Here is a 23,568-nt window from a genome sequence, read left to right on the forward strand (position 1 = left end):
TTCTCTTCTCTTCTCTTCTCTTCTCTTCTCTTCTCTTCTCTTCTCTTCTCTTCTCTTCTCTTCTCTTCTCTTCTCTTATTTAAAGGTTACCTGTCAGTTTCCTCCCTCTGTATCCATGGTTACACTGCACTACCCATCCCTTTGCTAGTGTTTCAAACACACCATGCGGGAGATCTGTCCATTTTTTCCTCTCTCTCTCTTTTTTTTTTTTTTAAAACATACCATATATCTGCGCTTTATAAAAGTGAATTGCTCTCACAGATGCTCATTTTTATAGTACTCTGGAAATCATAACAAGTAGTGCTATGGTGTGTGATATTTGGACCAGAACAGATGTATGTGGCTATGAGGTGACTGTATTATGGGACATTATTGTGATAACATAAAGCCCCTCAGCTCGTATATAATAATCCTGACACTTGTAGGGTTCCTTTCATGCAGATTCGGGGGACCTGCTGGGTGTGATGGTGCGGTGCTTTTTGAAATCCGCATGTCTCACGGGCTGTTTGGCATCGTTGGACCGTCGGTGCTGACTTTACTCATGTCTCTTTTCCCTCAGGTTTCAGCCACGGATGAGGACCGTGGTTCCTTTGGAGCGATAGCCTACACCCTGGGTTCCGCCTCTGGAAGCACAGCGCCGACCCGCTTCACCATAGACAAGGAGACCGGCCAGCTTTGCACCAGCACGGCTCTGGACAGGGATGAGGGATTGGAAAAGTTTGACCTGACTGTCACTGCAACAGATGGAGTAAGAACACATTTAACCCAAATCCATAAGAGACATAGTGATTTATAGTTATAATCTCTGTAACTTTTAAGTGTTATCTACCAGTCTTTTAAAGGATTAGTTTGATGTTTTGGGAAATAAACGCACTTTCTTGTAGAGTTATGTGAAAATCAATACCACTATATGTCTGTATAATGAATATAAAGCACCATCAGACTAGCTTAGCTTAGCACAAAGACTGAAAACACAGGAAAACGGATAGCTCAGCAAAGGTACAAAACTGAAGTCTAAAACTACAGTTTGCCATGTTTATATTTAAAGTTTTGCATGGATTAGACAAATGGCTTACTGTATAAACTGTTAATTAGTGAGCATTAGAGATTCTGCTTGATGAGTTTTACTTTTAAAGAGAGTCAGTCTGCTTAGATATGAAACTATTTCTTTATGCTTTTCATCTTCTTTTGCAATTAAAGCCTAATTAATTACAACTGACATAAACTTCTGAAGGATACCAAATAGTTACGATCGACTAAAGTCAGAGCACTTGTTCTGTAGCTACAGGAGGAATACTTGTGCTGCTTCGTGACCGAACACGTTGCCTGCTGCATATGTAATATTCCTTCTGATCAAAGCTGCAGACTGAAATCAAATTAATGGTGTGTACAGCTGCACTCGGATAAATCTGATCAAAGTGAAATATAGGACATGTTTTAAGAAGACAGCATCCTGTTCCTTACCTAGTGTCTTCAAAAATCAAGGGGAACCGCAACAGCATGGCAAAGCAATCAGGGGAAAACGGAACGCAAGGAGGGACAAGGTACAGAAGTAGGAAAACAGATAAAGTTATACCATATATTTTAAATAACTTTTACTACAGGATGATTCTATTTAGGTTGAATATGATGGCTCACTTGACGGGATTTACACATTCTTTGTTCTAGGATCATCCCAGTAGTCCCATACACAGCATATCAATTAATCACAGAGGATGTAGTTAAATATAGATTGAAACTCTACATAAAGGTGCAATAAAAATGCACTCTCTTGTGCATAGTTAGTTTACTCAAAGAAACAGCTACACAGCCGCTCTTATGGATGTATTATTATTAGTCATAGTAGTAGTAGTGCTCCCCACGCATTCCCAGCTCATTCCAGCTGGTGTCTGTTCCCCTTTGTCTCGACTCTGCCTGTTTTTAATGGTCTCGTAAAACAAAACCCGCAGATACAGTGTAATGAGTGCAAACCCTTCCCCTCACTGACAAATGCGCACAACGGTTGATTGGCTCCATATTTCAGGGATCTTCAACAGAGAACTCGCCTTTCTGTTTTCCTTTGCAGCTGCTCATCTTCACAGTGCGACATAAATCTTTTGTCACAGTTTAATATCATGAAAGTCCTGGACTGTCACTTCTCACAAAGGGACAGAAAACAAATTGAAACTTGTCCTCGGGGATGTTTTGTGCATTGGACTCATAAGCCACTTGAGAGCCTGTAAATAGATCAACAGAACAAATACTATCATCCTTGAGCTAGGGGGATAGCCACGACAACTAAAACAGCTATTCTTATATTGTAGCGTCCATTTATCTCCATATACTAGTCAACAAAGGTCTTTTATGTCATTGCAGCCTTTGTGTCTGCTCGTGTGACCTTGAGTGTTCTGCTAATACTCAAAAATCTTGGATGAAATCTGGTTCAAACTAAATTTTTACATTGGCTTTGTTTTACAGGGTGGTCTGAGCTCAGTAGCCCGCGTGAGGGTCTCAGTGGTGGACATCAATGACAACCGACCCACATTCTACCCAGTCCTGTACACAGTCAGTCTCAGTACCCATAGTGCCCCAGGTACCTCTGTTGTCAAGGTAACAGCCAATGACCCAGACGCTGGAGAAAACGGCAGGGTGACCTACCGCACAGTGCCGGGAGGAGGCTCCAATTTTTTCACCCTTAACAAAGACACAGGTATGTGAATGTGCAGCACATTGTTGTGGCACGTAAAAGAATGTGATGCAATTAGGTGTATATGCCATAGACTGTAACGTGTATCTTAATGAATAAATGCTAATGGGCTGTTTTGCCATGCAAAGCCAAAATGCAGCAACATTAACAACACATTTGGTCAGCGGTGACTTACGACTACAGTACTATCATGAGATTTTTCTTCTTTTTTTTTTGTGATAGGGCTATAAAAAAAAAAAAAGTGGCTCTGATCGCATTCACTTAGAGTTAGCTGGTGATTGAGCTCTCTAATGTGTTAAGCCCAGTCTACCCACTTTTCCTGTTCCAGGACACTGAAAAAGCAATTTTGAAGCTCCGCTATGATTCTGCAAATGAGTTTGTTATGCTGCATAAATAATAACAAATAAGGAAGAGTGTAATAGCCTCTGACTGCAGTGGCATTAATGTCATTTCAAGTGGTTAAGTGTACTTTAAGTCACATTTTTTTCTTTAATTGGTTCACAGCTAATGTAATGAACAAGCTTCTTAGTAAAAATGGACCAAAGAGCTGAAGTAACAAAGTGTTTTAAGATCATTTGTTTTTTACCTGCACCCTTGAGACAATCTAAACATAGAGTACAGTAACTAGCTGAGCTTTTTTTGGGATCTTTTCTGTAAGGTCGGTGACGGTTATTAATAATTCCAAAAATACATGAAATTAAGCAAAAAAGATTAGCACACTTTCCGCATCAGCTTTGTTGTTTCCCTAGTTCGTGCTCTCTGCCTACATAAGGTAGTATTGTGAAATTGTGTGTCTGCTTTGGAATACCTAAACACCAAAGAATGTAGGGTAATTTGTCTTCTGTGTTTATCTTCATTCCCTCTGCATTCCTTTGTAGGTGTGATTTCTCTCTCCCGCTCGCTCCATGGCAAAGCCAACACAGTAATCTCCATGGTCATATCAGCCGAGGATGGTGGAGGTCTGACGGCACCAGTCAACGCCAGAGTGAACGTGAGCGTGGTGGGAGGCTCGGTGGCGTCTCCGGTGTTCGAACAGGCACAGTATTTTTTCACCGTGTCCGAAGACGTTCTCAGGGGGACGGCAGTGGGAGTGGTGCGTGCTTCTGCCAAGACAGGTGAGGAGGCCTGTACTCTCACATCCTGCAATTAAGTATTTTCTAAGTCTGCTCTGCACTTGGTAATCTGAGGCTTGCTTTTACCACTCGCGTGTCTGTTTCCATCTTTTTGACAAGGACAGAAATGCACTAATGGAGTGGAGAGTACACCATGCCTTACAAATATGCGAGCAACAAGAGCATACACTCCATTAAGAAATCACATCCATCACACAGCTTGGGCTTCACTAATGATTATTTTCAACGCAGCCAGACTTTTAATTTCTCGCACTGTTAATGATGGAGAAAAGGGGTTTTGAACGAGGTTGTAATTCTGAGTGGGAGTCAGAGTGGCATGGCGTAGTGGACAGATGCACACTTATTGCTGTCTGCGTTAATGTAGAAGTCTTTTGATGAATCAAGACCTTCACCTTTCAGTGAATCCAGTGCTTCATTAACACTTAGGCAAGAAATGAGCAGAAGTAAACAGAGCACATCCTTGTCTCCTAAAAGTTTACATGGATTTGTTATGTGATCTTTTTTTTAAGTTGTTGTGTATCACTTATCTAAAGGGTCATATGCAGAACGTATATGCTCTTTCAGTCGCATTTCGTGGTGAGGGTTTTAGCAGAAAAATTCATTTTTTGCTGCTTTTAACTTCTCAAAAGTCACCATTTGATGCTTTTCTCTGTCTTATATCATTGCAAGTTGAAAGCTTTCTGCAGACGTCATCCTTGGCTCATGGGGATTATTGCTTTCTTCACTATTCTCTGACATTTTGCAGCCCTAATCCCTTGTTATTGTCCTTTATCCCACCCTTTCTTTCTCTGTCTTTTGCTTTCTTTCTCTGTGTTCCATTCAGGTGTCTCTAAGGGTATTTTCTACTCCATCTCTTCTGGAGACCCTGATGGTTACTTCACAGTTGACAGTGCCTCTGGAACCATTCGCACAGCTCTGCCTCTGGACCATGAGACCTGCTCCAGTCTTGACCTGGAGATCCAGGCACGCTCTGGCTCTCCACCAGCATACGGAACCAGCCGCGTTCGCATCACCATTTCAGACATCAATGACAATGCCCCTACCTTCCTTCCTTCCTCGTCAGAATCCCTGCTTCTACCTGAGATCACCAAAATGGGGACTGTCATCTACCGTATTCAGGCCACAGACAAAGACTCTGGTCATAACGGTCAGCTGAGCTTCGATCTTGTCTCTGCTGGAGCAGCAGGCAGCAGTGGCCAGAGAACGTTTGGTGTTGACCGGGGCAGTGGGGAGGTTCGTCTGATCGGGAGTCTGTCATATGAAACTGTCCCACGGTACGATCTTCAGGTGGTCGCCAAGGATGGTGGAGCACCTCAGCTTAGCTCCACCTTCACCCTTGTGGTCCACATCCAAGCCCAAGACGCACAAGGCCCCAACTTTGACACCCTGACGTATCGCGTGGAGCTACGAGAAAACACTCCTCTCAACACTCGTTTCCTCCAAGTTCGAGCGCTCAACAGAGAAGCTTCCGGGAATGGTGGAAGCTCCTCCTCATCCTCCTCCCCTATTTCATACCGCCTCAGGCCTGACGGTGATGCTGCCGGTTTTGGAATCATGCCAGATAGCGGCTGGTTGTTCGTACGGAGCTCTTTGGACCGAGAGGTCAAAGACATGTACCTGTTAACCGTACTGGCCACGTCAGGCCCAGGAGGGACGGGGAGAACTGGCAGCGCCACCGTCAGGGTCACAGTAACTGATGAGAATGACAATTCACCACGACTGAGCCAGGAGAGGGTGTTCCTGGCTGTCAGGGAGAATCTGCTCGCAGGGACAGGCTTTGGCAGGGTGTCTGCGACGGACAGAGATGCAGGACTAAACGCTCGGCTCACCTACAGGCTGCTGCACACTGACAGGCACTTTCAGATCAACTCCCAGACAGGTGAGCAACATAAAGACCAAACTTAGCTATTGGATTTTAATTTAACGGTACACTTGAAGCAGTTTATTGTAATTGTGTTACACTGGATGAAAATGTAGTTACTTCATAAGCAGCAATAATACCAGCATAATTTCCCTGGAGAAATTAATGATTAGCTCTTTGTAAATTAAAGCTACATGGTAATTACTCACTAATATCCCTTTGTGCTCATTTTTTTTTTCCTGTTTTAGGTGAGATCAGCACCCGCCTTGCCCTGGACAGAGAGCAACAGTCCAGCTATCAGGTTGTTGTGGTGGTGCAGGACGGGGGAACGCCTCCTCGCAGCGCCACCGGTACTGCTCATATCACTGTGCTGGACGAAAACGACAATGCTCCTAGTTTCACTCATGCCAGGCCCGACAGAGAGCTGCTTCTTCAGGTGAGACTGATGGATCAGACAGTGGGAGATTTCTGAGATAAATAACGCATATCAATGAACATAGTTTTTTGCAAGTTTCAGTTTAACTTCTGTGCATGTTATGTTAACCCAGAGAGAGAGATGCTATCAGAACATATTGTTATCCCAGCGAGGATTTAATTTGACAGCGGCAACATATTTCATCGCCTTCATTCCCAACAGAGTTACCATATAACATACATCTGTGACTTCTTTGATTAATATTTTAAAACAAAGAACAGGAAGGATGTTTAGTCTAATAAAATGTCTTATAAGCAATAATTGTCCTTTTTTTCTCTTTTATATCCTAACAATTATTGTGTTGGAAAAGAAATAAAGATAAGGAACAGCAATACACTGTATGCTGGCTTAGTGTGGAGAAATACATTATCATGAATAACAATTCTTCATTGTAGGTGATGGAGGGTCTTCCATCTGGGTCAGTCTTAGGGACTGTGTTGGCCAAAGACCCAGATGAGGGAGAGAATGGCACCATCTACTACTCTCTATCAGGTGAGTAGCTTAAATCTTACAGCTACATATTTACAGGCTTACCTAATTTTGTTAAAAATTTACGACATGTTTCTGATGCATCCTCCTCAGGCGCGAGAGCAGAGCGTTTCTCCCTCAGCCCGACCAACGGCGAGCTTAGAACCGCTTCCCCTCTGAGATGGACAGAGCGAGCCGAGTACTCCTTCACTGTGACTGCTGCTGACCACGGTGCCCCAGGCCTCAGCTCCACCTGCCAGCTACAGATACAGGTAAACATAATCTGTGCATTTTTATATCCTCATCCATAATCATCCAGCTGAACAACAAACACTTTTGCTGTATCTCTAAAATGTTTCTAAAGCATCAGGCGGTTGGAAACAAAGGCCAGTCCTGGCGAGCAAGCCTCAAACTGTCTCATATACACATTACCTCAGTCCTTTTGCATTACTTACTGGAAGTAATCTCCTCAATCTGTGCACAAAGTGAATAGCATAACTGTCAAAGGAATTGAAAAAGGAGGTAAATATGAGAAGGAGAGAAACTGAACCTGTGCCTTTATAAACAGAATCATCTATCCAGTTTAGTGTGTGTTTCCTGATCCAAAGGTGAGTGGGGTAACCAAAGCCCGTTTGAGAAACCCTGAGCTATAGGAGGGTGCTGTTCTGAACTTTCAGCGGGAGGGTCAATACTGCATATCAACACACGCTATCAGGAATTCAGCAGCAGGAAAAAATGTCTGCCACTGCAGCATTTAGCCAGAGAAGGGTGGTGGTTTGCTTTGACTGTGGAGCTCTGAGCTCGGTGTTTTTTTGTGTGATGTGATTTCAGAGAGGAAAAGGATGCTAATTACGGTTGGAGTGCTTGCCTTAGATTTCGCCTGTGTGCCGCTTGTGTGACACTGAGATTAGACAGAGGGGAAACAGGCACCTTGGAATCAAATGCTCCCAGATGAGATTTGATGAGAGCCAGCTGCATCAAATCACACAGAGAGAAAGGGAATACACCACTGTACAGTAGCAGGCGGCGGTACATACAGTACAGACACGCTCACTGTAATGACAGATTCAAACACTTGCATGAGGTAACATTTCCAGATAATGATTTTGAGATAACGTTTCACATAGCTGTGGGTAAAATCAGATGCAGGGCTTATAGTTGTACACCAAAAGTACTACGGTACACGTAGCTGCATTATATAGTAAAGTAAAAAACGATCATGCAGCACAATCATGTGACAGCACTGCAATTTAACTGAAAAATGATGGGATGTATCTAAGTAAATCAAGAATGTCTTCACCTGAAGTAAACATCCGCAGCTTAATGCATTCAATTATTGCTTGCAATGAAACACAAAGGAAAAATTAGAACATCATGATATTTGTCCTCCTTTATAAAACCCACACAGTCGGAAGGTGTCAGTAAAAGGTGTTAACTTGACATGTGGTTCGTCCTACATTTTTGCTGCAAATATGCACACATAGGGTCAGGCTTATCTACGTGATTCCTTTTATCTTCTGAGTTTGTCCTTGTCATTCATGCTCAGTAAAGAAAAATGCAATTTGTTGCAACAGATCTTGCGAACAAAAGTGAGACGTGGGGTGTTATCTGGATTTTTTGATGATGAAACCAGAGCTTGTTAAAATCTGCGTATGTTTGGTGTCTTCAAAGCTCTTTGATCTGTCCCAGAACAGTATCAAACCCCTGAGGCAGTTGAAAGTGTCAAAGCCCCTCTGGCATGTATTTGTTTCCTATTAGAGCGAACCGTAACATATGGAGGTTGCTTATTGCTCTGGATTATTTGAACTGGAATATTTACAGTTTTCCACACAATCACACCCTTCATTATTCTGTCACAGGTCAGAAACCCTGACTCTCATGTTGAAGCCAGAATGCCGCAGTGTCAACATATTTACTGGAAGGATTGCATATAATATCTTCATGCACAATGAAAATGCCTGTGTGGGTTATTATAGTAATAACAAAACAGAAACAGACTACAGCCCAAGGCTGTGTTCAGGGATGGGTCGGGGTGGGAGCCATAAAAGCTGTACTGTCTGCAAAATATCAAAAGAGATGAGATCAAGTAACATACAAGCCACAGCACTAGCACATGTTTAATTGAAATAATACGTTTAAAAGTTTTCGCACTTTGTTTTGGCACAGATTCATGGATGATGAAAGAAAAGAATTGCAATGTGATTATGATCTGAATTACCATTATTAAGTGAAGAAAGCTGTAACAAGTACTTTAATTTGTCTATCTGACCCTTGTATGCTCTCCTTCAGGTCCTCAGCTCCTCCAAGTCCCTCCCCAAACCCAACGTTCTGTCTATGACCCTGCACACAATCGAAGGAGCTGCTCCGGGCTCCATAATCGGTTCCGTCCGCCCACCTGACCAGCATGACCCTGCTGTGCTGGAAGGCCAGGTGACCTACCTGGTAGTGGGAGGGACGGACCGGGATGGGACCTTCATGGTGGACCGTTTAAAGGGCGACGTATACCTGGTACGCGAGCTGGACTATGAGAAGGGATCGAGGTACACTCTGCACATCGAGGTTTCTGACTTCTCCCAGGCGTTTCCAAGCAGCCACCTGGTGAAGCTGGATATCAACGTGCAGGACAGCAACGACCACAGCCCTCAGTTCACTGAAGACCCTGTGACCATTGTGATCCCAGAAAACATCGAGCCGGGGGCTTCCATATTTACATTCCAGGCTCTAGATCAGGTGAGAAGGGAAATTATTGTCCAGTGAAGAGGACTTATATTGACTGACACTTGCTGTCATTATACAAGATGAATGTATTTTCAACCAAACACTATACATTTGTGTTAAGTTTCGTTACTTTTTAGTCTTGCAATATTATTTTCTGTTAAATATTATTCTGCCATACAATACCACGTGATGTGACATCTTCAGATTGATTGCTTTGGCTTTGACTATCAGTTATATATTCAAGTTACAATGATATATAACAGCCAGAAGCTCTAACCCTAAAATGTTTGGCAGTTTTTCTTGCTACATGAAACAAAGACAATACGAGTATCAAAATTCTTAAAAATACATTTCCAATGGAGTTAGGAGACAAATAATCATTTAGCATTTTAGCAAAACAATTTATACACTCCACAGGGTGACTTTAATTGATAATTCCCAAACCCTGACAAATTCATCTGTTTTTGTCTTCATAGGATGGCAGCGGACCCAACAGTGAGTTACATTACTCCATTGAGCACCACTGGCCCGACACCCCTGACCTGCTGACCCTCGACCCCTCCACCGGAGTCCTGACCCTGGGGCAGAAGTTAGATCGCGAGTCCACACCCTCCCTCTACCTTGTGGTGCGAGCCACAGACCAGGCAGTGGATCCTTCTCAGAGGCGCTGGGGTTCGGTCACCGCTCGGGTATTTGTGACCGACGAAAATGACAACGCTCCGGTTTTCAGCTCTCCGTCCGCGGTCAGCGTCATGGAGGATCAACCTGTAGGGTGGGTGTCACGTCAGAGGTCTGCTGATTGTTCAGTCATAAGACTGCAAAGAAAATTGTAGGAGCCATAGCAAGTTGATGTCATTCTTGTTTTGACAAACAGCTTGTTTGTGCCTTTTTTTGACAGGTTTGTGATTTTGTACGTGATGGCTCGAGATGAAGATGAAGGAGAAAACGGAAGAGTATCATACAGAATCCAGGCCGGCAACAGCGCTGGTCGTTTCAGTCTGAATTCCAACACTGGTAAGCTTATTTTAAGGGTGAGACGTTTTAACATCTAAAAATGTTCAAATGATATATCATGAGACAGGGAATTCTCCATAAATTTCCAATTTACACTCAATTGAGGGATAATTAGTGTAAAATTCACTGTATAATTTCTTGTGTTTACAGTTCTGCTTTGAATGATTTAACACAGCAGAACTAGTATGTGGCCTTTTTTCTGTGGGATCTCATGATTGATGGATCATCAGCGTCCCACCCAGAGAAGCCGCCTGGATGTGCAAAACTTTCCACAAGATCATAATTATGCTCTGAAGTGCCGCGTCTACAGGGTCTCAACTGCTTAAACATTCGTAACCTTCATAACCTTCTTTACTAGACGATCTTTCAATGCCTCGGGGCAATATTTCACTTGAATAATGCTTTGGTGTTCTTCTTTTGATGGATTTGTTCATGGGAACCGATCTTTATTTGGGCTAGGGATGCGGACGGCCCTTGATATCTTATATATCTTGATGTGTAATCTCTTCATCGCTGGAGCTGGGCGGTGTAGGCGTGCTCAGCTCCGGCTGGGATGGGATTAAGAACCATAAGACAGACACTTAATGCAGCTTCCAGATGGAAGAAAGTCTTTTCGTCATTACTGTCAAGCATCTGGCACGTTAAGTGAGGTTTATTTCACTTCTGGTTTGTTTCTGAGACTGTGTGGTGTTAAGCTTGTGGCTAATATTAGCTGTAATAGGAGATTAACATGTATTGTGAAGACATTTACCAAACTGCCTGACAAATGTGGGAGGTATCATTAGACTGATTACTGCACATAAATTGAACGTCTGGTCTGCCAACTTTCTGTTATTTCATATTACTGTTGCTTTACTGCTTGTTTTATGAACCACTTGAAGGAAAATTCATATAAGTTCTTTCAATTATTCCCAAGCAGAATCCAAAGTCTTGTTCCTTGCCCAGTATATTCTATATCTGCTTGTTTGAGGCATCATTTCAGCTATTCTAATCCTAGTTAGTGTTTTTATGACGGCACTGTCTTGTGCACATTTTCCACCAATTCAATCTGGCATATGATGATAAAATGCAACAGCACTTTTATCTTACAGTTGGAGCCGTATCAGTAAAACTACATTGGCTAGAGGGGTACGATGAAATAGTACGGTGAATGTTTTGCATCTGTCTGCTTTCAGTTGAAAAGACCTCACAGAAACATTCGAGCCTTGGCTTCACAAAACAGGCAACACACGATGTATGTTTGGCATGCTGTGGCATTTATAAATTAACTCACGTCTCGTATGCGCCGCGTGCCAGCCAACTTATACACTGCTGTGAAAAGCACACACACATTTCACATTTCTTCTCACTCTGACCGGCCCACTCCGTTGTCAGGGCGATGACAGGACTGTGGGGATGTAGACATAAAAGGTAGGAGAGTAACTAAAGCCTGTCTGTGCAGTGGAGACCTGATTCACAGGCTCCATGCGAACGAGCATGATTTACAGAAGCTACACATAGCAGCTAATGACTTACAGATTTTAAAGTCAGACAGATACCGTAGCGAAACGGGAAAAAAAAAAACAATAACTAGAGCTCAGGTCGTGGGTTGATCTGTGTTGGCAGCTACGCAGTTCGACGCAGTGGTGTGGCTTCTGTGTGTGTTTGCCTGCTTTGCTGCGTGTTAACTGATACTATGCACATCTACTCTGAATACATGTTCAAAGTTTCAGAGTTGAACAACTGGTATGAAGTAACTGTGTTCTCCCGCTCACTGTGGAAAATCTCATAAAGCAGAGCTGTAAAGGTTTTCGTTTTTACTAGTCCTCTAGGCATACAAATACTACCTCTCTCAGGTACAGAAAATTACGGATTCAAAAAAAACTATCTAAACACACACTTGGACACAAAACTTGTATGCGCACAGGAACAAAAAAAATCTAAATGTGTGCTTTAAGTGAAGTAATCTGGAAAAGTTTTCTTCAGTTGTTATTCTCTGCTCACTGATTTTTTTCCCCTCTGTTGTAGGCTCGCTCTCCATCCTTAAAGCTCTGGACCGGGAGGAGCAAGAAGTCTTCAATCTAACCATTGTAGCAGAGGATCATGGGATACCGCAGCTTTCCACCTCTCAGGTGCTGTGTGTGCAGGTGATTGATGTGAATGATGAAGCTCCGGTGTTCCAGCGAGCGGAGTTTGAGACCCAAGTGATGGAAAACCAGGGACCAGGAACAACAGTGTTGACAGTAACGGCTACTGACCGGGACCAAGGTTGGTAGAAAATCTTTTATGTGAATATATAGAAAAAGTACAGTCAGAGAGCAGAAGATGAGGACAAAATATTAACATCACAAGAACCCAGGAGTAGGTGTGGAAACACACGCTTACTTTGAAAAACATTCTTTTTATGTTAGCAAATACTGCACTTATTTAGCACACATTGTCTGCTTAATAATTCCATGAAATATAATATCATATTTGTTCTAAGAAAGGATGTCAAAATGTTGGACAAAGTCAAGATTTTCAGTACAGAAATTTCAGTGCAGAAAGAGTAAAAGTGCAGAAGGCTGTTGAACTAAACAATAGAAAGACATAAATGGCTTGGGGAAACCAAATCTCTTTAAACCAAACCACAAGCACATGCCAATGAAACCGTGTGGTTGCAGCCATCATCCAGAGACCAATATTTCTGGAGCTTTCATTAGGATGTGCTACCAGCACAATGCAGTTTTGTGTTCACTAAATAACACTTACCTTTAATTTGTAATTGCTTTCCAATGCAGGATCTAATGGCCAAATAACATATGGAGGGGTGACGGAGGAAGGTTTCATCATCAACCCTGTGACAGGAGTGATCACAACCACAAAGGAACTGGACACCGAGCAACAGGATCACTACACACTCACTGGTACTAAAACATGCATTGCCTTATGTTATATTGTATGTACTAAGTCTTTCATTTCAGTACATCAGTTTAAACCTTTGTATGAGATTCAAGCATCATCCGTTTAATGCTTTCCATCTGTCACCAGTGTATGCCAGGGATGGAGGACTGCCTCCTAACTTTGCCAAAGCTGTAGTTCGTGTGGAGGTGCAGGATGTGAACGACAACGCTCCCATCTTTGCCAAGCCGTGGTATGGACTCGAGGTACCGGAGAACCAGACCCCCGTGGAGCTTTGCTTCCTGAAGGCCACAGACCCTGACTCGGGTCCTGGTGGAGAGCTGGAGTACAGAATAAGTGGTGAGAAACAGCGCTGTGTGTCCAATCCAAGTATTTTATTTGGATTAGATTTAAAGGGTGATTAAATTCACCACAATTGCTGTAATTGCTGTTTCAGGGCGTGTCCACTGTGAAATTAACAATATCGTGGGAGAAACATTGAATTTTTGGCATTTTTGTTGTTTTTCAGGCTGAAATGGTGAAATTTAAATTTAGAGACTGTTGACATATTGTTGACATTTGACACCTTTGACATTTTTGTTGGGATCTGAAGTTGTAGTGGCAGTGTACAGAATTTAGTCTTACCAAGTAGAGTTTGCAGTATTTGGACAAGACTCCATTCCCTCCACATCATAAAACAAGATCTGCAGTTAGAGTAAACTTGTTCTCGATATTGTCTTGTGAAAAGTAGTACATTCCATCTGCCTCTCTGGATCACATTTAGTGTTCGACTTAGTACAGATGTGGCTCTTTCTGGTCTTGTTTTAAGACTTAATTGACAGAAAATGCTTGGTTTTTACAAGTTTTCCCACATCTCCTTCCATCTAGCGGGGGACCCTGATGGAGATTTCCAACTTCACGCCACTACAGGGGCCCTGTTTACCTCACGTGGGCTTGACAGGGAGACGAAGGCAGAATATACTCTTGAGGTGGTGGCTACGGACCGAGGCAGCCCTGCTCTCAGCGCTACTGTCACAGTGGAAGTTAGAGTGCTGGATGTCAATGACAACAGCCCTGTCTTTAGCAAAAGTAGCTACGTGGTTGAAGTGTCAGAGGATGCTCCAGAGGGATCGCAGGTTCTCGAGGTAAGTACAAATTAAGATGATTGGAGATTTAAAAATTCCCACTTTTCTTCTAATGTCTCACTCACGGAATTTTATTTATTTTTTGTCCATGTCCAGGTGTCAGCAGTGGATGTCGATGATGGCTTAAATGGAAAGGTTCTGTATTTCCTCAGCCGAGAGGCACACGGAGCGTTTACTGTGGATGAGAACACTGGTCAGATCATCACATCAGCTCCTCTGGACCGTGAAAAATGGGCGTCATACAACTTCCAGGTGTTTGCTGTCGACCTTTCACCTGCTGCACCCAAGAACTCCTCTGCTCAGGTAAATCAGGAGTTAGGTATCAAAGGTGTTTGGTTAAATTCATAAAGTCACATGCTGGATTTAAAAGTACATTGTTTGGTGATATTTTATTGCTCGTCTTTTTAGTGATTACTTTTACACTTGACCCACACGACCTCTACATTCCAGGTGACTGTCACCATCCTCGACGTCAACGACAACACTCCCTTCTTCATTCAAGATCCGTTGGTCATCGAAGTGTCCAGCAGGCGTTCACAGCGGGTTTTAGCCACAATGAAGGCTGAGGACAAGGACTTCGGAGCCAATGGGTCTGTGTTTTATCGTTTCGCTGCCCCAGTGACGGGCTTCAGTATCAACTCCCTGACTGGAGAGATCCAGGCCACGGAGCCACTTGGAGATCTGAGCCAGGCTCAGAGGACCCTGATAGTGGAGGCCATGGACCAGGGCAGCCCAGCTCAGTCTGCACAGGGGGTGGTGGTGATTTATGTGAAGGAAGTGGAGTACAGCGGCATCCGTTTCTCAAGGAATGCTAGAGACGTCAGCATACAGGAGAACGCTGCAAAAGGTTGGAAAATAATGTCAGGAATTAGACGAATTTGTTCCTGTATATCCTTTGTCAGTTTCCTGTTGTCACAATTAAGGCATATTTTCTCTTCTTTACTTCAACAACTCAGGCACAACTGTGGCTCAGGCTCAGGCTCAACATCCAGATGGCACACGGATAGGTATCAGCTATAGCCTCTTCAGCGGGAACAGACAGCATGCTTTCAGCATCAGCTCGTCAACAGGTGAAGCTCACACTGAAAGTAATATTGTATTGATTCAATTTGTTAATGAGATGTGGATTAAATAACAAGTTGTATACATATGATGATCAGTGATACCTCATTTTTAAATCACATTTTTCTTCGTCAGGAGAAATACGGGTGCAGAGCTCCAAGGGACTAGATTTCGAGGACACCCCGAGACTCCGTCTAGTCGTGAAGGCTGAAACCATGTACTCCACATCTTTCATGGCTTTTAACTTGATCCTGCAGGATGTCAATGACAACCTTCCTCGCTTCCAACTGCAGAATTATGTGGCCTACATGAAAGAAGCACAGGGATATGAAATGCCAATCATACAGGTGCCAACAAATATTTTAAAAAACAGCACAATAATCCAAAGTCGTGCAGGTATTTGGTGTACTGGAGTTCTGCGAAGGGTGGAAATAAATTCTCATTGTTCTCCCTTTTCTTCCCCCTCCACTTTCCCTTCTCCCAGGTGGTCGCCGAGGATGTGGATCAGGGTCAGAACGGTCAGGTGACCTACTCCATCCAATCATCAAGCATGAGCGGCCTGTTCAAGATCGACCCTGTGACAGGAAGCATCACCACAGCAGCCATCATGGACCGTGAGATCTTTACCCAGACCAAGTGAGGACAGATCTGTGGTTAAAAAAAACTTAATAAGAACCATTCTATGTCCATATATAGAGGATGAAGATATATTGTACATGTAAAAATATCACTACAAGGTGGTGTGCAGAAGAAAGTCCAGTATGTTTACACACAGGTAAACATGAAGAGAAGAGGGAAAAAAATGATACCTAGCACATCATGAATTGTTTTCACTCTGCTAAATTGTGTTTAGATATCTGATGAGGAAATTGGCATAGTGAAGATGTAAGCATCGGTGCAAACAGATATCTCCATGCCAAATGTATTACAGCTGCCCCTGTTTACTACAACAATTTCAGAAATTTATTTTTTTTGCTTTCATAACAGAAATTGAGCACGTGTAACCAAATGGCGAAAAAAAAAAAGAAATCAGTAGATGCACATCATTTTAAATGATCTTTCTATTATTATGACATTCAAATTAAACTTAGAGAAATGCAAATGTAATAAGAGAGAGGAAGACTGTTTAGATAATCTCATTCTCTGCCCACCCACAGGCTTGTAGTTACAGCAACTGATAGAGGAAGTCCACGACTGGCTGGTACTGCGACACTGACAGTGATCATTGTTGACCAGAATGACAACAGCCCCACTATTCCCTTGCCTCAAGAAGTCCGGATCCCAGAGAGTAAGTATTGTAATTTAAAGCAATTGTCGGACTTTCTAGTTATGTGTTTTAATATGTGGCACTTCACAGCAAATACATTTCCAAAACAAGAACTGTGCAGGTATAAGGATACGTAGTTGTGGCTGCACTATATGAAATGTTGAATGCAACTAACAGGTTTTCATTAAATTTTCTGTCTCTACCAGATACTCTGATAGGAACAGAGATCACTCTTGTGACCGGCAACGATGTGGACTCCAGCCCTGCCCTCTCCTACTCCTTGCAGCTAGACCCAACAGCTTTAGGCAAGTTTGGGATTCACCGCTACAGTGGCGGCGTGTCACTCACTGCCCCTCTAGACTTTGAGGAGAAGACGTGGTACACCCTGACCGTCAGAGCCACGGACAGCCAGCACCAAGCTGAGGCTAACATTACCATACTGGTGGAGGATATTAATGACAATGCACCTGTGTTCACCCATGATCTCTATCAGGTATGTAAATTTAGTTTTATTACATTTATTGTGTATTCTGGATAAAACACACATCCACCACAAAAATCATTCCTATCCCTAGTATTTGTTTTACTGTATGCTATAAAAACAGTAAAGAAATATATCCTTTACTTTTATTGCATACACGTAAGGGAATGCACAGAATGTGCGTTTAAATTCGTGATGTATTCACACCTTATAAAGTTTGATAGTGAAATTAATTTACTTCAGAAACGGTTTCTCTCCAGCAGACTACTTTAGAATTGCACTCATGGGCTTGACACACACTGTAAAGAAAAAAAACACACATGTATACATTCCCAGCTTGCACACAGTGGAGGTGATAAAAGTTTACTGCCCAATATTGACTGGGGAAAGGCTGGAGAGATGAGCTTAATAATATTTACTACTGCGTCTCAGGAAATGACCTCAACATTAGCACACACTTTGGAAAAAAACAGGAACTACGTTCTAAAATGCAATAAAATGTTTCCCTCTGTGTGTGTGTGTGTTGACCTCCTATCCATGTGTTTGGGAATTTTACTCCAGTATTTATGTGACCAGTTGACAGCTTTTTTGTTTCTTTTCCCTGATGCTTAAATGTTGTTATTAATGTTTTTGCACTCCAGATCACTCTGCCTGAGCACACACCACCGGGAAGCGCAGTTATCACAGTAACAGCAACTGACAGGGACTCAGGAGAGAACGGAAAGATCACCTACCGGGTGATGTCAGCAACCCAGGAGGGTTTCTACATTGACCCCAGCAATGGTGAGATAACCTTGGCTTCTTCTTGATTTATTTTACCTCTCTGCATCAGTTTCCAGTTTTAACTGAAAGTAAGATTTATTGAATTTGGAAGCAACTCTTTGAGCACAATGGCTGATCCCATTTCATTGTCTTCCGTATCCAGGAACCCTGTTCATCAATCACAGAGCTGAGTTTGACCCTGAGCGTCCGTCAGTCAGTATTGTCATTGAAGCTCGTGATGGAGGCTCGCCTTCGCTCTCCTCTCTCACTACAGTCCAGGTTCAGATCTCTGACGTCAATGACAATGCTCCAGTGTTTCACCAATCAGACTACAGGTTTGTCTACTTTCATCAAAATTTGGTTGTATTCTAGCCTAACGTAAACAGCTGTCCTTATACTGTATACGTGATTTTCTGTTTGCAGGGCTACAGTTTCTGAAGACACCATCCCAGGTTCCACAGTTCTGACTTTTGAAGCCTTTGACAGTGACCTCTCTCGAGAAAACTGTGGTTTTGACTTCGCTATTGCCAGCGGCAATGAAGGAAATGCATTCCAGATCGAAAGCAGTGTGCGGTTCCTAGAGGGACGAGGCTTTCAGACAGTTGGGACCCTACTGTTGGCTGAGGGGCTCGACTTTGAAACCAAGCCGCTTTACAACCTCACAGTGGTGGTGTCTGACCGTGGTGTGCCCCAGAGGAGCTCTAGTGTTGCTGCAGTGATAACCATAGGTGATGTGAATGATAACCCTCCAGTGTTCAGTAGAGCAGAATATACTGTGTCACTGAGTGAGGGAGCTGCCGCTGGTACTGAGATCATACGACTGACTGCTACAGGTGGGCAAATATCTCCTGTTTTTATCCAGTTGTCTTTAATTTTCTCTCCATTTCTTACTATTCCTTTTTTACTTTGTCTCACAAATAATTCATTATACCCTGTCTTTTTGCCAGACCCAGACTCAACTCCCAACGCTGAAATCCAGTACATCATCAGCTCCGGTGATGAGGTGAACTTATTTACCATGGACCAGTGGACTGGGGCCTTGAGGCTTCAGCGAGCTCTTGATCGAGAGCATCAGTCCACACATGTTGTCATTATTCAAGCCACAGATGGACAGGGTCACTTCGCACTAGCTCCAGTCGTTGTTGAGGTCAAAGATGTAAATGACAATCACCCATTCTTCCCGGTGGAAGTCCTGACAGCCAGCATCAAAGAAAACCAACCAGCAAACTCAGCTGTGACTGTTCTACATGCCATAGACCATGACACGGGGGTTTTTGGCCAAGTGAAGTACTACATGGTGGAGCGATCCGGAGCAGGAAAAGACAGCTTTGCTGTGGACCAGAATTCAGGCGAAATCAAAAGCAAAATTCCATTTGACTTCGAGAAGATCAACTCTTTTAATTTTGTGGCAATAGCAGTAGATTCAGGCAACCACTCTGCCACTGTGACTGTACAGGTGTTTGTCACAGGTGAGGATGAGTATGACCCACTCTTCGCATCATCTGATTTTTCCTTTGAAGTCCCAGAGGGAGCCAAGAAAGGCCAGAGCATCGGCCAAATCCAAGCCAATGATGAGGATGGTGGAGTGGATGGTATTGTTCTCTATTCTCTTACCGCCAGCTCTCCATATTTTGATGTGAACAAAACCACTGGGGTGATTTTTCTTAAGTTGGACAGCACAGGCAGCAGCAGTAGCAGTGGGTCGGGCCGAGCTAAACGGGAAACCAGGGTGATGACCCTGGATGTGAAAGCTCACAGTCCTCTTGACACATCTCGCACTACTACAGCCCAGGTCTCCATTGATGTCACAAACACCAACTTTGGCCTGGCTGCGGATGTCAACATCCTGCTTATCAGCATAATAGCTGTGTCTCTTGGTTTTATCATATTGCTTGTGGTCATGGCCGTGGTGGTGTTCCTGGTCAAGTCACGCAGGAGGAAGAAAGGCCAGGATGCAGGAAATAGAACAGTTGCATCAGGAACTGCCTTGCAGAAACTGGACGATTGCAACTCAGGACCGGGAGGAGAAAGGATCTACCATCAGACATTGCCAGGCTATGCTGCAGATCAGGGTGGGGCAGGTGGTGGTCCCTACACTAGAGGGGGCTCTTTGGATCCTTCTCACTCCAGTGGAAGAGGATCCGCCGAGGCAGCAGAGGATGATGAGATCAGGATGATTAACGAGTACCCCCGTGTCGCCTCCATCACCTCGTCCATGCAGGAGCATATCTCGGCCAGAGGACCAGACTCTGGAATCCAGCAGGACGCTGACCAGCTTTCTGATATCTCATGTGAGCCTGCAGCTTTGGAGGGCAGCACCTGGTTCAAAGGAAAGAAACTGGGAGGCAGCCTCAGTGGGACCTTGCTCTCTGGTCAGCTCCCAGTCTATCGGGACGAGGGAGGTGGTTACCTGGGAGTGGGCCGTGGTCTCAACATTTCCCTTCCCAAGGACTACGCCTTCCCTGAGGATGGTAAACCTTCAGTGGACGGCTCCCTCACAGCTATTGTTGCCAGTGATGAGGAGCTTCGTGGAAGCTATAACTGGGATTACCTACTCAACTGGTGCCCTCAGTTCCAACCTCTCGCAAATGTCTTCACAGAGATTGCTCGGCTGAAAGATGAAACCGCTCAACAGAGTCAGAACCCTCGTCAACCCTTCCAACCAAAGCCCAAAATGGACCCCAAACCTAGAATTGACCCTCCACCACTTATCACATCAGTGGCCCATCCAGGGGCCATGTCAGTTCCCCCCAAAGTTCCTGTGATTGGGCGGACATTCCCCCACTTGGCCTCTCTCCGCAGGTCCCCTATCAGCCATGAGGGATCCATTTCCTCAGCAGCAATGTCGCCCAGCTTCTCCCCTTCTCTGTCTCCTTTGGCAGCTCGATCACCAGCTGTGTCTCCATTTGGAGTCAATCAAGGGCCCTCAGCGTCCATGATCAGCACCAGGGAGCCCTCGCTGGACCAGAGTCCTGATCGGGAGATGAGAATATGATTGAAAAATCACTAAACAAATAAAGGAGGAACTTTAAGACAGACAACATGAACAAAGAATGAGAGACCCTCCTTTTTGGATGTTCTTTTGCATGGATCAAAAGAAAGCAAGCAGTGATGTCAAGTGCACTGTCATTCTCAGAAAGCGTTGTTTTCATTATAAGATTGAAGGTTTCTCAAATGCCCAGACAGAGACATATGTGTAAACTGTCAGACCACTTGATTTTTGGGCAATAAACACAACCACAAAAACATACTGAACCTTCTCCAGCTAGAATATGTGGATAAGTACTTCTGTTGGCCGGCAGCGTTGCAGGAATACACAAAAGTGGAACATGTGCCTGGTTTGACAGGACCATACCACCTTTCCATTTTCACGGTGACGCAGGTCTCCATGAACTGATCAGGGTCAAGAGGTAAACTGACTTCTTCGTGGGAATGTGCACTTGCCACGCCCTGCAGTCAGAGATCCCTTAGTGTGTAGATAGATAAATGTGTAGTTTTCATGTTACCTCGCTGGCTGGCCAGAGAGCAAAGGACCTTGTCCCTCTCTTTGTGTCTGTGGACATTTTTACACTCCAGTATTAAACTCATCTAGTGGCTGCTTTTGAAGTGGCTCTGGACATGTCTGTGAATCCCATGGACGGACAAACAGTGTGTGTTCAAAAAGACACTGATTCATTGAATTGCCAATGCATCACACAGTGGAAGAGCAATGGAGACTATTGTTTTTCTCACCAATTCAGATGACACTTCCTTTGATTTTACTTTTATTTTTATATTTTTATATGAATCTATGATTTCAGATCCATTATTCCACATCGAGAGGTTATTGTTTTTGTGTATTTGCATATATGTATATTTGTATGTATGCAGGCTACACTATGTACTGTATGTGTCTCCTAGGTTTTTAGAGACTCTTGTGACAGTTCTCGTGCGAGTGAGAGGGAGACGTTTGTGTTTTTAGTATTATTTATATGAAAAAAAGAACTCCCGCCAAAAGTTGAAAAAAAGAAAACAAACAAAACCCAACCCAAGCCGGGGTGGTAACCTAAGAATTTTTCCTTTTTTTTTTCTTTTTTTTTTGTCAAATTGTTGATCATCACAAATCCAAAACAGCAACTGGATAAAAATCTGTGATCAATCTAAATGCCCGCTTCTGCAGCAGTTCAGCACTTGTGCACAACAGCACATTCCCTTTGTTATTCAGGGAGAACTCAATTTGCTGATCACCTCTGTGTCTTTGAAAAGAAAGTGCTTCCTAAAGTTCCTTACATCAGTCATTAACTTAAATGCATTTTACTGTGAAGTTGTTCATCTCAGCACAATGGAAATAACACGCAATGTCCCAGCTAAGATTCTCATAGGAAAGTGGCAAAAAGAAATGTAGCACATTAACCAGACAAGTGGGAACCAAAAGCCTGAATGCATGAGCCCTGATGAATGTAGGAGGATTTAGCAACCAGTGCAGTATTCATGTTCCATATTAACATCTCAGTTCTGTGCATTTTATTTCTGTGATTCATGCATCGAGATTGTCAGCAAAATGATGAGGTGTTTTCACGTTCCATATGTTTAACTCATCTGCACCTTCTTGCTTTTCTTTCATTGTTCAGATTCAGTTATAGCAATCTGTTAGTGCAGTGAGAGCCAAAAGGCTTTAAGAGTGTCCTTGTCATTCTTCCATGTGTATACATCATCCTGGCCTGTTTTTGATCTTTGGGGTAATTGCAGTGATTGGATGGCCTCTTGTTTTCAAGAAAAAGGCTTCTACCTCTGTTCTTTTTTCTGCATAACCCTACAAATCGCCTCATGCAGAGCTGGCACTGGATCAGCAAAAAGCAACTCATGGCATGAGCCTAACTCTAGCACAACATGCTCTTGACTCATAGTCGTGCTGTCTTAGAAACATTTGTGTTAGAGAGCCTCAATTTGGAGTTCAGTTTGAAATGACTGCCAGTGATTGATCAGTGGAGCGACGGCAGAAGAAAAGGAGCTGTACTTGTATTTAAAGCAAATAATAAATTCCTACTGATCTCTTTTGACAAACTGGAGTCAGAGTTCATCTTTTTCAGAATTCAAACCAAGACTTGGAGAGAAGATCTGAGAGGTTATTAAAGTTTTACAGTGTTCCCACTATCTGGACTGTGAATAGTAACTTTGAAGAGGTGAAGTTATATTCAGTCATTTATGAGAAGGCCATGACTGAAGGGGGAAGACTAGGCTTCGGGAAGAACCATCACTTGAAGGTAAGACTCAGCTGTAGCAGTATGTGTTTCTGCAATATAAATGGTTCATTTCTAACTCTAGGAAATGCATACATACAACTTTGCTATTACAACGCATATTCAGTGTTGCACACAAATTCACATCAGCTTATCGTAGTACCGCATAAACCTGAACTCTCGTCAAATTCCAGCTCATATAAAGGCACATGATGTTTATGTAACTGATTAATTACAAAATGTTTATTTCATATGGAGCATCGACATGTTTGCATAGCTGCTGTGAATTTTTTGCCTCATTTGGTGATCACATACACACACACACAGCAGTGCAGTGTTTCTCTGTTATTGCTATGTACAGAAGGAGCTGCGCATGGATTTTAACAATGTGCAAAGAAAAGAAAGAGCCAGAGACAAG

The 23,568-nt window shown here is 43.3% G+C and overlaps 1 protein-coding gene across 1 annotated transcript in view; it reads left to right on the top strand.

Moving 5' to 3' along the window:
* The window catches only part of dchs1b (dachsous cadherin-related 1b), an 87,883-nt gene extending 65,994 nt beyond the window's left edge, over positions 1 to 21,889 (top strand). Inside the window, exons 5-29 of the mRNA XM_008292636.1 lie at positions 560 to 748; positions 2,458 to 2,689; positions 3,565 to 3,801; positions 4,643 to 5,698; positions 5,929 to 6,116; positions 6,551 to 6,647; positions 6,738 to 6,895; positions 8,913 to 9,353; positions 9,818 to 10,113; positions 10,240 to 10,355; positions 12,363 to 12,602; positions 13,115 to 13,240; positions 13,365 to 13,574; positions 14,103 to 14,359; positions 14,456 to 14,662; positions 14,810 to 15,206; positions 15,316 to 15,429; positions 15,557 to 15,768; positions 15,906 to 16,057; positions 16,579 to 16,709; positions 16,895 to 17,181; positions 17,811 to 17,952; positions 18,095 to 18,266; positions 18,355 to 18,764; positions 18,879 to 21,889. Coding sequence (XP_008290858.1) covers positions 560 to 748; positions 2,458 to 2,689; positions 3,565 to 3,801; positions 4,643 to 5,698; positions 5,929 to 6,116; positions 6,551 to 6,647; positions 6,738 to 6,895; positions 8,913 to 9,353; positions 9,818 to 10,113; positions 10,240 to 10,355; positions 12,363 to 12,602; positions 13,115 to 13,240; positions 13,365 to 13,574; positions 14,103 to 14,359; positions 14,456 to 14,662; positions 14,810 to 15,206; positions 15,316 to 15,429; positions 15,557 to 15,768; positions 15,906 to 16,057; positions 16,579 to 16,709; positions 16,895 to 17,181; positions 17,811 to 17,952; positions 18,095 to 18,266; positions 18,355 to 18,764; positions 18,879 to 20,926 — 8,115 coding nt within the window. The 3' untranslated portion in view covers positions 20,927 to 21,889. The remainder of the gene's footprint in view (positions 1 to 559; positions 749 to 2,457; positions 2,690 to 3,564; positions 3,802 to 4,642; positions 5,699 to 5,928; positions 6,117 to 6,550; positions 6,648 to 6,737; positions 6,896 to 8,912; positions 9,354 to 9,817; positions 10,114 to 10,239; positions 10,356 to 12,362; positions 12,603 to 13,114; positions 13,241 to 13,364; positions 13,575 to 14,102; positions 14,360 to 14,455; positions 14,663 to 14,809; positions 15,207 to 15,315; positions 15,430 to 15,556; positions 15,769 to 15,905; positions 16,058 to 16,578; positions 16,710 to 16,894; positions 17,182 to 17,810; positions 17,953 to 18,094; positions 18,267 to 18,354; positions 18,765 to 18,878) is intronic.
* Positions 21,890 to 23,568: the final 1,679 nt, after the last annotated feature.

Source organism: Stegastes partitus, unplaced genomic scaffold, assembly GCF_000690725.1.
Source record: "Stegastes partitus isolate 25-593 unplaced genomic scaffold, Stegastes_partitus-1.0.2 Scaffold822, whole genome shotgun sequence".
In the NCBI taxonomy this organism is placed as follows: Eukaryota; Metazoa; Chordata; class Actinopteri; family Pomacentridae; genus Stegastes; species Stegastes partitus.